Source organism: Apis dorsata, unplaced genomic scaffold (genome assembly GCF_000469605.1).
Source record: "Apis dorsata unplaced genomic scaffold, Apis dorsata 1.3 scaffold_87, whole genome shotgun sequence".
Lineage (NCBI taxonomy): Eukaryota > Metazoa > Arthropoda > Insecta > Hymenoptera > Apidae > Apis > Apis dorsata.
This window is the reverse complement of record NW_006263385.1, coordinates 804,579-819,407: the sequence shown is the minus strand read 5'-3', so window position 1 is coordinate 819,407 and position 14,829 is coordinate 804,579. Positions and strand designations below refer to the sequence as shown.

The 14,829-nt window shown below is 36.9% G+C and overlaps 1 protein-coding gene across 3 annotated transcripts in view; it reads left to right on the top strand.

The window, feature by feature from the left end:
• LOC102679780 (protein grainyhead) overlaps window positions 1–14,776 on the top strand; it is an 82,574-nt gene extending 67,798 nt beyond the window's left edge. Inside the window, exons 6-14 of one of the 3 annotated variants that reach the window (XM_031508444.1) lie at window positions 1,382–1,641; window positions 2,807–2,975; window positions 6,489–6,600; window positions 6,952–7,046; window positions 7,207–7,377; window positions 7,497–7,682; window positions 8,660–8,881; window positions 10,592–10,656; window positions 11,819–14,776. In XM_031508444.1, coding sequence (XP_031364304.1) covers window positions 1,382–1,641; window positions 2,807–2,975; window positions 6,489–6,600; window positions 6,952–7,046; window positions 7,207–7,377; window positions 7,497–7,682; window positions 8,660–8,881; window positions 10,592–10,656; window positions 11,819–12,104 — 1,566 coding nt within the window. In that variant the 3' untranslated portion in view covers window positions 12,105–14,776. Of the gene's footprint in view, window positions 1–1,381; window positions 1,642–2,806; window positions 2,976–6,488; window positions 6,601–6,951; window positions 7,047–7,206; window positions 7,378–7,496; window positions 7,683–8,431; window positions 8,882–10,591; window positions 10,657–11,818 lie in introns of all 3 variants that reach the window. The other 2 variants (XM_006611406.2, XM_006611407.2) reach the window with 2 other exon arrangements.
• The last annotated feature ends 53 nt before the right edge of the window (window positions 14,777–14,829 follow it).

Below are 14,829 nucleotides of genomic sequence, written 5' to 3'. Positions count from 1 at the left end.
AAAAAAAAAATCGAGCGATAATAAATATCGAAAACGACCACACTCTTTAAGGACAACAAAATTTTTCTAGAATTATTACAGAGAAGATTTCTATCTAGAAATTATAATCTATAATCCAATACTGTTATACAAATATACTGCGTACTTGGTTATTGTCAAAAAAACTCCCCTCGTAAATTTATTAAATTAATCGAGGATACTCGAGCGAACAAACGAGCATTATACAATATCGTGTAATACGTTTTTTATATCGTATTTACATCACGTTGGTCTGGTGGATCCGCTATAAATTCAATTAAAACCACTAGATCCACCACGCTCTATCCCTATAATTAGTCGTATAACTCGAGAAACGAATGAGATAAGGATGGAAAAACGGGGGAGAGAGAAGGGGGAGGAGATGTTATTATTCCTAATTATGGATGGCCGGTAACCGCCATCATGGATTATTGATTCTCTAGTGGATAACTCGGACAGAGGGAGGTTTGTTCGAGGAGGGGAAAAAAGGGCAACAAAGATCTCGTTGATACTTTGGATCTCGTTGATCCTTGGACTGGATGGATGGGTTCCGCGATGCCGTTCATCAGGTCGAGTAACGAGCTGCGGTAACCGTGTTACATGCATCCAACGGACCAACCAGGGTTTCCTCTCAGGGAAGAACTCTCGTATGAAGACGTACGAGGGAATAAACCGTTCCGAGGGCCTCTTATTAACAAACCACCGGGTGAGATCGCGTGCGGCCGGCCCTGCTCAATTTTACGAGACCGCAATGGCCTGTTCTATGCCCTTTTTTCCTTTTTTCGCTTCCAATTGGGGGCGAACGATTGAAATATACAGAGAAAAAATTTGCAGCCATGGATGCAATAATTTCTGTAATTTCATTATTTATCATTAGAAGATGATGGATCTGCGAGGAGAGTAATAAAATATTTCTAAAATTCGAGGCAAATAAGGAATTTAAAGGAATCGATTCATTTTTAAGAAGAAAAAAGAAAAGAAAAAAGATAGAAAAAGGGGAAAGAAAAACCTGCGAGTAGAGTTCAGAGTGGAAGTAAAAGCGGTAGCGTTTATTTAGATAAAGTTCATGAGAAACTGGTTGTTACCGAGATGCCGCCAGTTACGTAAGCACTGTTTGACCCTATCGGTTAAGGGTTAATAATTGAGGAAACGAGCATGAATAGCTTGTCAGCGTTTCACAGCAGATTTCTGAGATGTGCACAATTTCTATTTAGAGACTGGCAATTATTGAATCCTGAAGGAAGGAGAGGGGAAAGGGGGAGGGAAACCCGAGTATATCTGTTACACGAAAGCTAGTAGAAAGATTTTTGCCGCCTCTTACTTGCACACGTATTGTTAACAAGAATCGTTATTCTTTATGCAGTCCTCGTTCGACTACACGGAATTATGTCCCGGTGGAACGGCCGCTGGAGCTGCTGTGGTTCTCGAGAGCGGTGCTGTTATACACCACCAACCATTGCAGCTACAGCTACAGCAAAGCCACGCGCAAGCACAGGTGCAGCGGGGAGCTTTGGTGTCCTCTGCGGCGACCAACTCCAATCCTAACCCGAATCCCCCGAGGTCGCGGCCTTGGCACGATTTTGGAAGGCAGAACGACGCGGACAAAATCCAGATACCAAAAATGTAAGTATCTATAAATTCGTTTCCCGGAAGTGAATGGCACGAAAATATAATATAATTGCCTCGTCCACGAAAATAGGAAAAGGATTCTCGAACGATAAGAACGAATCTTATCGTTGTATTATAACCTATACAGACAGAAATCGTAATAAAGCGCTCCGCGGGTAGGCGTCGGTGCAAACAGGAGCAGAATGTGTTTGCAGGCCATTCACCCGGGCCAGGCTCGGTTATCGGCTCGCAAGGCACTGTCCTGGTTGTTCTCCACCAGGTGGAATGGAAAAAACGCGGCAAATACGAAACGGAGACGCGTGTCGTCGCGCAAGATAAAGATAATAGGTCGGCGGCGAAAAGTTGGCCATTTATACCGCGATAGGCCGTCATTCCGCCACTGGGGAAAAGCTTCCTTCGGATAAGGATAATCGCGCCTTTTATTTCGCTTTTCGCGGCACTATATTTAGAGTGGCTAGACTGAGTTAATCGCAGCGGGAGAAACCAGTAGCCAGAGTAACGTCGCGTAATGAGATGTTGAAAATCGGTTTCTCGGGCATTTCAATCGTGAAAGTTTGAAATAATTCGGAAAAAATTGATGATTCAATGGGGCAAGAAATTAAAAGGATTCTTAGAATCGTTTTCAAAATATCAAATAAAGATTTTTAATTGAAATGGAAAATAAAATACGCGTATCGATATCGTATGATTGTCAATGTGAAAGATTAAGAAACAATTTCAGATGCGCATCAGTTGTGACAACTGACGTCATTCATTCGGAATATTTGCAACGAAAACCGCAAATATTCTATGAAATATTCATGGAACGAGTTAAATAAGATTCAGTAAAAATAAAATTGCAAAAATATAAAAATATAAAAGTATAAATTATTTCAACGTCACATAATATCTTTATTTTTTTATTATTTGATAAAAAAATTAAAAATGATTTCATGATTATGAATATTATTGTAATTGTATCTTAATATATGAAAATTAAATATTTTCTATAGATAAATAGACAGCAAAATCATTTATTCATTCATTCACGCATTGACATTCATGATCAAATCTTTATATTTTTTTCTATATATGTCGATAAATCAATATATTATTAGAATATACGTTACATTATTTCAATGAATAAAGAATGATTATATTTTTAATATTCTAAATGCAGATTCTCCGCCTATGGATTCAAATATCATCTAGAGTCACCAATTAGCACGTCGCAGCGTCGAGAGGATGATAGAATCACGTATATTAATAAAGGACAATTCTATGGAATCACGCTAGACTATGTTCCTGATCCTGACAAACCTTCTTTAAAGGCTGGCCAGACTGTTAAGGTAAAATTAAATATTATTAAGAAGAAACACGAATACAATTAACTAAGATACTTATCATAAATTTACAATTAATCATATAATTTTATAATTATACGATTGATTGAATTATTATTATTATCTATATATATATCATTTCGAATTTGAAAATTTTCTATCTAACTTACGATCTAAACTTTGATTCTGACCAACGGAATAAAAATATAATCGGAATGAATTACGTATAATTATAAAGTCTTATATTATTTTTGTTCAGCTATAATTAATGTGTAATGTTTGTGAGTTATAAATATAATGTCAGTAATGATAAATATATTGAAAAATTGCTTATTTCAAAATAAAATATAATAATAAAAAAAAATTTTTTAATACTTTTAAAAATAATCACGTTGCTATAAAAAAAATTGATATATATTTATAACAAGAAATATACGTCCAACTCTCAATGTTTCAAAGTTTAAGACAATTGCCCTCTAGCGTTCATTATAATAAGCAGCGCACAAGATACGTTGTACATGTGGCGCCAAAAATCGGTCGGCTATAAAATATAACATATATAACACGACACATATGCAATGTACTATGTATAATATCGTTATGCAGTGGTATTCCTCTTAAATCGCATTAGGACTATGCATAGCATTACGTACTCGATCTCCGACTCCTACGAGCAATAGAATTCATGCAGCTCGTCGAGACGCTTGCATCGAAAGAAGAAGTCGGACGAGGTCGTTTGTTCTCGCGGCTCTAATTGGCAGTATGGCGCACCGTTAGCAATTTCCATTCTGATAAAGTTGCCGATTCTTTTCTCCCCTTTCCCTATCCCCTTCGCTAGGAGTTACGACTTCCTTGTTAATTGCTAATCGAGCGTCTAGCCGCGTAGCAAATCGAACGAACTAGCTATATACATGTATACACGCAAGCAGAAACTCACAACTACAAATTCATCATTTATTTACTTACTTCCCCTCTATTACTTTATCTTACTCTATCCACTTACCTTTTTTACTGGTGTTGTTCTCCTCCTTTGTTCGTTCCCATTTGCTCTGGTATTGTTGTTTTTCTTTCTTGTATCTCTGTAGTATTTACTCATAACTATCCTCTACTTTCCCCGTCTCGTTCAAATCCTTGTTTTCTTATAGCTTCGACTTCCATTCTTCTGCATATTCATCTTACGTATTATTCGTTGTGCCTGTCGATATTTGTCGTAACGTATACATTTCTCTTGTTGCTTTCACAAACTGATTCTCTCTGCATCAAACACTTTCTCCGTCTTCTTTCACGTTAACTTTGGTCTATCGATAAAACTATTTCCTTGTGCAGCACACAATTCTTCGTTCATTCACCCGAATCACGAAAAATTCTTCTTGGCGTCGCTAGCGAACACGGGTGCGCACCAATCTGCGCAGTGAAGCGTGCTTCTGTCGCGGCAACCGATGTCACGCTCACGTGAAGCCTTATCATTGGTGGCTGAGCAACGCTGATTTTTCATTGGCACTACCATACCACCGATATACTATTAAATGATTGCCTGATTCTAAATTATTTGTCGACAATCTGTATGTAACTCATGGTAGAAACATTAACCCGCGAAAATGGCCCGAGGACACGTGTTGTAACTGGTTCGCGAAGGTTAAAGTTATCTGATCTCATGGTTTAAACGGCGGGACAATAAGGAACTGAATAAATATACGATAGAAGTCTCTATTCTCATTGGTCACGCACACTATGTATTACATACATAGTCTATTATGAATTTGATAATATTCCAATAACAATTTTTCTCTTTCTATCAAATCGTATTATCATATATCGTATTAACTATTATACAGCGTTTGACTATTCGAATATTTAAAAATTTTCAAGCTTGTTAAAATTTAAAATGATAATTTTATCCCTTCAACGAAAATGATTGCAATCATGAAGATTTATTCTCTTAGCCTCACCCGTAAGAAAATTATTTACAACGTTTTCTTGATAAATTGACTACGGTCTGAAATTCTTGAATATCTTCTATCTTAGTTTTTATACACTCTTAAGAACTATAAAACCTTTTTTTCACAATTTTGTATAGAAAAACTTTATATTCCGTAATTATATGATGCGACACGATGCAACGCAACGCGATGTAACGCGACTTGCTATAAACTATCGAAACCCGCCATATTAATCGAACGTTAGAATCGTTCGATTAATCGTTCGATTAATCGTTCGATATCGGGCGCGAAAGAAAGAAAGCGCGAAATACAAAAATGGCGGGCAAGTTGTCTTTCTCAATTAATCAATGTAATTACACTTCACCCGTTTTAGATATTTTTACCAATGAATCACGATCACCCAACTAGACATATTGCCAATGAAAAAATGTTGAAAACGCGGTTATCTAAGGATACACGACCGTTTATTGGGAATTAGTAGTGTCGAATGGTGCAATTTATGCTACTGGATTATATGGTGCAGCGTGATTTATATGCATGTGTATGTGCACTGCTGCTCGCTCGAGCGTGTCCTATGTCACGCTCACGCGAATTTCGCGTTTCGTGCGACCGATGTGTCAGCAGATTTCTCGACGGTGTTCCGTTACCGACTGAGCATTGTTTCGTCCCTCGAAGGATCATTGTTGGATAAATGATACTTACTGAGAATCGTGTCGTGCTCGTCATTATGCGTAAAATTTGAAAAATTCCGTGGATAGGCACCGGATAGACCATTCATTGTAGCCTGTCGATGTTGGAATCTATAATCTATCTATAATCTACGTTACATAATTATACGCTACCGTGTAATTTATGATCCATGTAATTGTGCGTACGTTCGAACTCACTTCTGCATAGCGACACGATATACCAAGAAAGATTTAACCTCTCGATTCAATCGCGGTAATCGACTTTTTCACATATTTCTCCAGGCACAGTTAATTTTTTATCATGTATCCTTTTTAATATTCTATATCTAAATGTAATTTGTAAAAATAATAATTAAAAATATGTTCAAGGATAAGAAAGATTATTGTTTATCGTTTCGAGTTGAATAAATACATATTTGTGTTCAAAGCCTTAAATTATAGTCACTTTTGTACTCATTCAGTGATTCTATATATGCTATCAAATGTTCATAACCATCACCTTCTTAATGCGAGTTGATTATTATTACAGCTTTATGCCTATTTAGATCTACAGATATCGAAGCTAATTGTAAATAGATGAATAGTTTCGCGTATCGGTTTATCAAAAGAAATTGCAAAATAAGATAATAGTTACAATTATATGTTAAATTTAACCGAAAAAAAAACAGTTGGTGATAATAGTTGTAAAAAGATATGCGCATCCTTAAATTTAACGATAAAACGATAAAACAGGAATTGCAAGAGTTAGTAACGAAAAAGTTACTTAAGCCATGGCTGAAAAAAGATGAAAAAAATATAAGTAAACGCGTCAGAGCGGAAACCATTCATCTGTCCTTATAGTATCACGCTTAATAAAGTACTTACGTGTTTCTTGATGTTTTGTCGCACAGAGCGTAGTAATGTTGATGTTCCGAGAAGAGAAGAGCCCAGAAGACGAGATTAAGGCGTGGCAGTTCTGGCACGGAAGGCAACATTCTGTCAAGCAACGTATCCTCGATGCTGGTAAGTAAAGCGTGTAGAATCACCAACTTCTTCCACCATTAAATCAACCTTAAACAAATCGATTCAAATCAAAATTCCAATTATCTTTTAATAATCGTATTGATCAAACTAAAATTAATTTCAATAAATACATTGTTATTACATTATATTTACATTTTAATTATCATTTTTTTTCGCACAAGCCGCTTGATAAAGGATGATCCTAATAAATTTGGTAAGATTAAGTCAGTGAATCGTATCGTTGACCATGAGCAAACGAATAAATAAAATTGAATAGAAAATAAAAGACCATGCTCTTTCAAGGCATCATAGAATGATTTGCAACTCTAACAACAATTTATACCATTACAGACACGAAGAACAGCGTGGGACTGGTGGGCTGCATAGAAGAAGTTGCACACAATGCGATTGCCGTTTATTGGAACCCACTCGAATCCTCGGCGAAGGTATAAGAGTCCTTCATCATTCATTAAAGAGATTCCATTTGCATTTAACAATCTGAGGGACTTAAATGGAACTGTGCTTATTCATTCGGTTTAGAGCCATACGCGAAAAGTCTCTGTATTTTATACGAATGATTTTCCATGTATTCTCCGTGTATTACAGATCAACGTGGCCGTGCAATGTCTAAGCACTGACTTCTCCAGTCAAAAAGGCGTGAAAGGATTGCCTTTGCATATCCAGGTGGACACGTACGAAGACCCACCGCCACACACTCACACGTACACACCACCCTCGCATCGCGGCTATTGCCAGATTAAAGTGTTTTGCGACAAGGTAGCTATTCTTCTGTGTCTTTCGATCTCGTTACGTCGTTTAACGAACGATTCGAATAAAAAGAAAAATCATACCAACTAGCCAATCTCATGAATCATCTTGGTGTTATTTATGCACAGGGAGCTGAAAGGAAGACTCGTGACGAGGAGAGGAGAGCAGCGAAGAGAAAGATGACGGCGACCGGTAGAAAAAAGCTCGACGAGCTCTATCATTCCGTCACGGAACGCAGCGAATTTTACTCCATGGTCGATCTTCATAAACCTCCGGTCCTCTTCTCTCCACCAGCGGAGCACACTATAGACAAGGTACTTCTTAAGATTCTGATTGGATGAAAGTTTAAAAAAGTGTTTATAACTATACATTTTATTTTACTTTATTTTTTGACTTTATATGGACACAAGCATGACGATGCTTTTCTTGAAACACAAAGAGAAGATCGTAGTCAAGAGAATATTGTATCTAGCTTGGAAACACTGTTTCATTTTCTCCTGTAAAAAGAAAAAATTACTCTTTACTAATTGAACACTAACACTTTCACGGACACTTACACTATCAAAATCACATTGAATTATCGAACGCGAAAACCGTGAATGTGTTCGTGTCTCAAAAATTAGTTATAGTTTGCAATTTGCAAAAGAAAACGAACTAACCAAATAATTCTTAACCCCCAAATATTTGCGTAATATCCACAATCCTCTGCTCTCAACATCGCCAAAATTCTCCACTAACCGCAACTCTTATATCGCCATAACAAAAACCGTAACAAACGTTCCGGAACGAGCAGTATCGATTGAAAAAGCCAATTATTCAGCATCTGAAAAAAAAATACATATATATATACTTCGACAGCAAATACAAAATTCTCTGAACACTGAATAAAAAAGAGTAAAAATTTAAACTCATATATCTATAACTAGAAAAATTCGAATTTCTTAGTTTTAAAAATATTAGAAATATTAATATTACAAGCATGATAAAAAGCTTGTAGCTCATGTACCAAAGTAGCTCATTCGTAAAAGAGATGGAAAAATGTATATTTCTTGTTCCACGACAGTTTTCGACGATGGAGTTGTCGGGCTTCTACGGAGGTGGCGGCGGGGGCGGTGGCGATACAGACACATCGTCCCTGAGTAATGGCGAGGGCGGAGGATTGAAGGCGGGGGGCAGCAGCCCTTATCCCGCCTGCGGCAGACCCAGCTTGCCAGCCCTCAAGTTCCACAACCACTTTCCGCCCGACAATCTGACTAGCCTACACGACAAGAAGGACTCGTTGCTGATGCAGGTGCAGGAGCTGCAAGGGTCGGTGCTGCAGGGGGTGCAGCAAGGCCTCGCCGGAACGGTGGTGTCCGGGGTAGGAAATCGGCTGCATCTACAACAGCAACCGCCTCATCTACGTCCAACCGACGCCGAGGAACGAGTGATGCTGTACGTTCGCCAGGAGTCCGAGGACGTGTACACGCCGCTGCACGTCACACCGCCGACAGTTCAAGGATTGTTGAACGCTGTAAGAAAACATCAAGGATTTTTTATTATCGAACATTACACATCACATTAGCAACAATCCACTCACAATTAGACAAATACACGCGCAGATCACTCGTTCTGTCAGTTTGTTTCTTTTGCAAAAATGTTGAAATTAATAATATTTATATTTGATTAATCGTACTGTTTAGAATTTATCAAAAGTCGAATAGCGAATAGATGATTCTCACGTTGCAGAGATACATCGAGAATGTCGGATGAAAGTTGTTTCCACAAAGATTTCCCTGTTGGAAGAAAACTTCGTTGAAATCTCGAAATCAGGATCGTATTTTATTTCATTTTATCGTCGACTCACTTGTTTTGATTTTTAATGCTTCGTCGTAAACGCGCAGTGAAACGAGTAAGGAGTAGAAATTTATATAATAATCTCGGTGGATCAAAAAAGTTGCAAGCCGTAATCTTGTCGATCGACGTCGAAGCTTCGACACTTCTCGGGGTCGGGTTTCTAAAGGGCAGGAAAATAGTAAAATTACGCGAATCTGCGAACACAGAAATGCACACGAACGTTGGAACGTTGTTGCATAAGTTGTTAAGCCCAGGTGCGTTCGAGAACGGCGATATCAGTTTGATTCAAGGTCTATCTCTACCTCTACTGACAAGTATGATAGAATATTTCGAAACCAGTACGGTCAACAAATCCACGACTAGAAAGTGACATACGGAAAGGTTTGGACGTAAACCTGGCGATATCTTGACAGGGCCAATTTATTACGTTTTCACGAGATCGTATTCGATTCGACATATACCTGGTATGAATAATGAGTGATGCGCGAGAATAACACGAAACACACACACATATGTATCTATATAGATATAAATATTAGCTATGCATGTGAAGGCATACTACACCATTTTATTAATATCCTATTGCACCGTTTCATTACGCTGATATTAATATTAACGCGCATGCATCATTCCTCCAAAATCCTTACAATAATTAATATGGATCGGAGCGCGATGAATCACACGCGCACGGATCATTAACCCCTGTGATCGCGAGAAACGATCGATTGGTTTCAACGTTAGAGGTGCCGATATTTTATTTTTTTTTTTTTTTTCTTACTTTTTAACTTTTTATTGGACATTATTGACACGTATGCAAGTTCATATTGTTTTAATAACGATCAGATGTGGCAGAAGAAAAAAGTGGAAAAGAAAACCGTCTCTCTCTCTCTTTCTCTTTCTCTCTTTCTCTCTGTTACCGCGTCCTCCTTTCTCTCCGTAATTTACCGAATTTATCGCTTCCGCAGAAACGGATTTCCATTTCTTTATGCAGATCGATCGTGCTAACCAATTGAAATTGATTTCGTTCAATGATTTTTCTATCCACAAACAACGAGAGATCCTTTTTTCTCTTTCTTTCTCTCTCTCTATATATATATATATATATAGTCTCTCGTTTCTTTTTTTCTCTCCTTCATTTTCTTTTTTTTTTTTTTCCAAATTATCTCTACGTGTCTTCTCCTTTTTTTTTTTTATCCATCAATGTTAATTTCACTCTACTCTCGATATCTGTCCTTTCAATAAGCGCCGCGTCACGTCGTAACGTGAAAGATAGAAAAGAAATAATTGAAAGAAAAAGAAAAGAAAGCTGTTCGGTTATCGAGTACCCAGACCGATGGTCCGCAAGCACTGTCAAAATTCTAATGTTCTACTTTTTTCTATTTTACAGATTGAGTCAAAGTACAAAATTGCATCCTCGAGTATTAATAACCTCTATCGCAAAAACACAAAGGGGTAAGTTTAGTAGAGTGTCATCTTTACTTGCATGCACCGCCCACACAGTAGTGCATGCCATAACGGTGACATTGCCTGACTCTCTCCGTTGCCTGGTTTGCTAGTCTATCCTTACTTCCAAAACCTCACACCACCTTATGCATACCACCTCGACTACCATACCAATCGATAGTTATTTTTTACTGTCTTTGTCCACGTATACATATATCTCTTTCTCTCTTTCTCTCTCTCTCTCTCTCTGTCTGTCTCTTCCTCTAATTGCTTCTTCTCCTGATTGGTACTGCTGATCTCTCTCGTCGTCATTATTTTTATTTCTTCTTCTCTCTTTTTTTTTTTTTTTTTCCCCTATTGTTTTTTTTTTTTTTGTTGTTCGCATATCACTCGTTCACCCTGCAGAATCCTTGTCGTTGCATATATATCGATTCAACAACATCAGAGCTCCCATGCGTCTTCCTCGACTTTACACTCGACTAATCCACTAATCTCTCCCCTCTGTCCTTTATTTTTCTTCTGTCACAACTGCTCACGCATATTTGTTTGCTCGCTTTCTTACACGATACCTCTTAGTCTGGACCAACGCATGCCTGTATATCTCTCATCACGCATATTCACTCTCATTCGACTCTCGTTTCTCTTCACTCTTTCATTTGGCAATGGGAAGATTATTCGTTTACTTTCTTTTTCGGGCAGAATAGAATCCAATTTTGTTCTTGACTTTGAAATCATTGCGTTGATGCGACAGATTTTTGGAATCATTTCGATATCGAAGAGAAATATTAATTCTTTGTCAATACATAAAACATCAAGATCTGTCGTACCATGAACGCGAACCAAAGAGATTCGTGCTCTGCTTAAAATATATCAATCGAAAGACTGTAGGCAGAATGCGATAGACTTTCCTCGTTTTCACTCTTCTTTCCTGCCCGATCAATACGAAACACAAAGAAACCCATATGATCTCTCATTGTATCGTGATCGTTCAAAATCGTTTCGCTATTGTATTATTATTATTCAATCTATATAATCGAGCCTTTCGATTTCTCTTTTTTTTTTTCTCCGTTCGTTCGTCCAATATTCGTCCCTCGATTTTAAGCAAGGGTTTTTTAACCTCGTTCCTCCTCTGTCCACCCTCTTTAATCGTCGTTTTCTCCTCGTGTTACAGAATTACAGCGAAAATTGACGACGATATGATCCGATATTACGTGGACGAGGACCTGTTCCTGCTGGAGGTAACCCATTCCCGAGTGCCGAATCCAGATCCGAGCAACGAGCGCAATCCGGCCAATCCTGGATCACCTGGTGATCCTGGTGATCCAAGTGATCAACCCGCCACCGCGGGATACGACGTCACCCTGATCGAACTACCCTCGGCGTCGGCGCACATAGCTCACTCGCCCCTCAATTCCGCGCATGGCCACGCGCACGTTCACGAGAGCGGCAACACGTGAACCTTTCGCGCCGCCGAAAGAAGCACAAAGAAGATGAAGAAAAATGGATGTAATTACATCGTACGTGGCTTTCGTCGTTTTGTGTAAATAAGTCTGAGAGAGAGAGAGAGGGAGAGAGGGACAAAGGCAACCGTCGATGGACGCGAGAAATCGTCGACACGGTGCAATGTAATAAGAATTATTGAACAGTATCGACCAGAAAAAGCTCTTCAGGGACCTGCTTTTTTGAAGAAATCGAGTCGAGTGCAAATGGAAGAAGGAGAAGAAGAAAAATGGAAGATAGAGAAGAGGATTTCGGTGAATGATGAATAATCAATTGCCCACTTTACCCCACCAGTGTTTATCTTTAAGAAATTTACGAAGAAAGAAGAAAAACTTAGGAGAGAAGAATGTCCAAGTTATCCACGAGTTTTTGGACTATGTGTCATAAGTCGAACTTAAATGAAACACGAGAAGGAAATTCAGAACTGTTCTTCATATCGTACAAGAATACAAGAAGTCAAAAAAAGGGAAAGAAAAACAATCGTTAGTTGATAGTGATCGTCTTGTGTAACGTTTTGAATGATCGTGTCTGTTAGATCGATATACAGATAGTTTCGACGATGTAGAGAATTTCGTGGATACAGGGTGATGTTTGATCGAATTGATTTCGAAGATATATAAAAACTTTATTTATCGATATTTTTTTTTCTCTTTTGTATGTTTCGAATTTTCTTCGTGAAAATACTGGTTAACATCGACACTCTAATATCGAAGAAATTTATAATTCAAAAAAAAAAAAAAACATACCTCGTATGCACGAAATGTAACGATCGAACAATCTGTATACGCATAAACATTTTTTAATACGCATAAACGAAGCATAAAATCGCGAAGAAATATATTTCTAACCATGCAAGGCGACTCGTTTTTTATATTATAATTTTTTTTTTGTTTGTTTTCATTTGTGAACAATTTATATCGATGGTTGTTAGCTTATAGAGTACCGTTGGCATCGTAATTGAAACACGATGGCTGCATGTAAATCAATCAAAATTGATTTAAGAAATTCCCGCCCTTATCCCCGTTAAATATTAAGTTATAGATTTATATATATATATATATATATATTATATATATATATTACATACGTATGACGTATAGATGTATATGATAAAAAAAAAAATGCCACTCTATTTTATTGTAATCGTCGGTTTTAGAGTTTAAATACTTGTTTATACGTTTAGAAAAACCGATGGTCGGTATTTCGACCAATCGACGTGCACGAAGCAAGCTTATTTTATACCAAGACTTGTACGTAGAGATAGAAATATAACTTTGAACGTCGCCATTCCAAGATAGACGGGTGCCATCGAGCATTTTATCTCTTTATAATGTTGCGCTCATACACGTTCAACTATATATAAGTTCTTGATTAAGATTCTCGAGCGGACTAAATAGTTTCATACCACCAGTTTGAACATTCAAAGATTCTTATTTCCCATTTCCAATATTCCAGATTAATCGAAGGAACGTTTAAATCATCTCCTTCTCCTTTTTTTTGCATCAACTGTTTTATATCATTATTATTATTATTTATATACGGAATTAATCGAAAATCTATTGAATAGCATCGATTTAATACTCCCTTAAATACTTTGCTATCATTTCAGAATCCTCTTGAGTATCCCAGGATCGTTTGATATTATACAAAGAACAAGTATTACTCATTGAAATACGTAATCTTTTTTCTATTTTTTTGTCGAGATTGAGATAGAAGAGAAAATATACGTTCATCCGCCGTAGTGGATCACCATTGCAACAAATATTGCAATATTTAAGATAGACAAATGCATTACATCGGTATCTTAAGAACATTATTTCCTTGAAGACAACTCTTTGAGAACAGATATTTCCAGTAGAACATGAAATTCCCTGAAAAAAAATACATAAATGAAATAAGAATTTTAAAGAATATATTTTAATTTAAAATGATTTTTAGAGAATATATATCCGTTTATAAGTTTCCATAATTAAAAATTATCAATCGTTCTCGAAGGGTTTTTATTTTAACGTATAAGCCCCATGAAACCCAAGTTTATCTTGATTATGGCAGAAACGGAATATACAATGATCATAACCAATGATTCTCTGCAACGTCGTAGAATCTGAAACGAGCGACAAGATATTAAAAATTGTCAATAGCTTTTGGTTTATATTATCATTTTTTTTTTCTTTTTAAGGTGAGACAACATTAACGTGCCACTGGTAAAAACGAATCATTTCATCATCACACACATCGCGTGATTTTTATTGTAAAATTACATGTCGTGCACACGTATACATACACACATTTACGCACATACACTCATCTTAAAAATTAAAAATTAGTAATTAGTTCGCATTTAGGTTGGACTAGAATGCATCGCGATCATGACTGCATCACTGTTGTCTTCATTTTTTTGTTCTTATGTGAAAAGGTAAAAAAAAAAAAAAAAAAAAAAAAAAAAAAAAAGAATGAATAATTAAATAAACATATACACATCCTATACATGTATCACAACACCAATATCAAAGCAAGGATCAAAATACGCTTGTAAAATGCATATTATTATATGAGTACTATATTTTGTTACATCTATCTGCAAGACAGCATATAGTTTGATATTATTAATATTATTTGATTCTATTGACTAGAGCTACGTAATACGTATATTATTATAATAATTATTATTTTTTATACAAG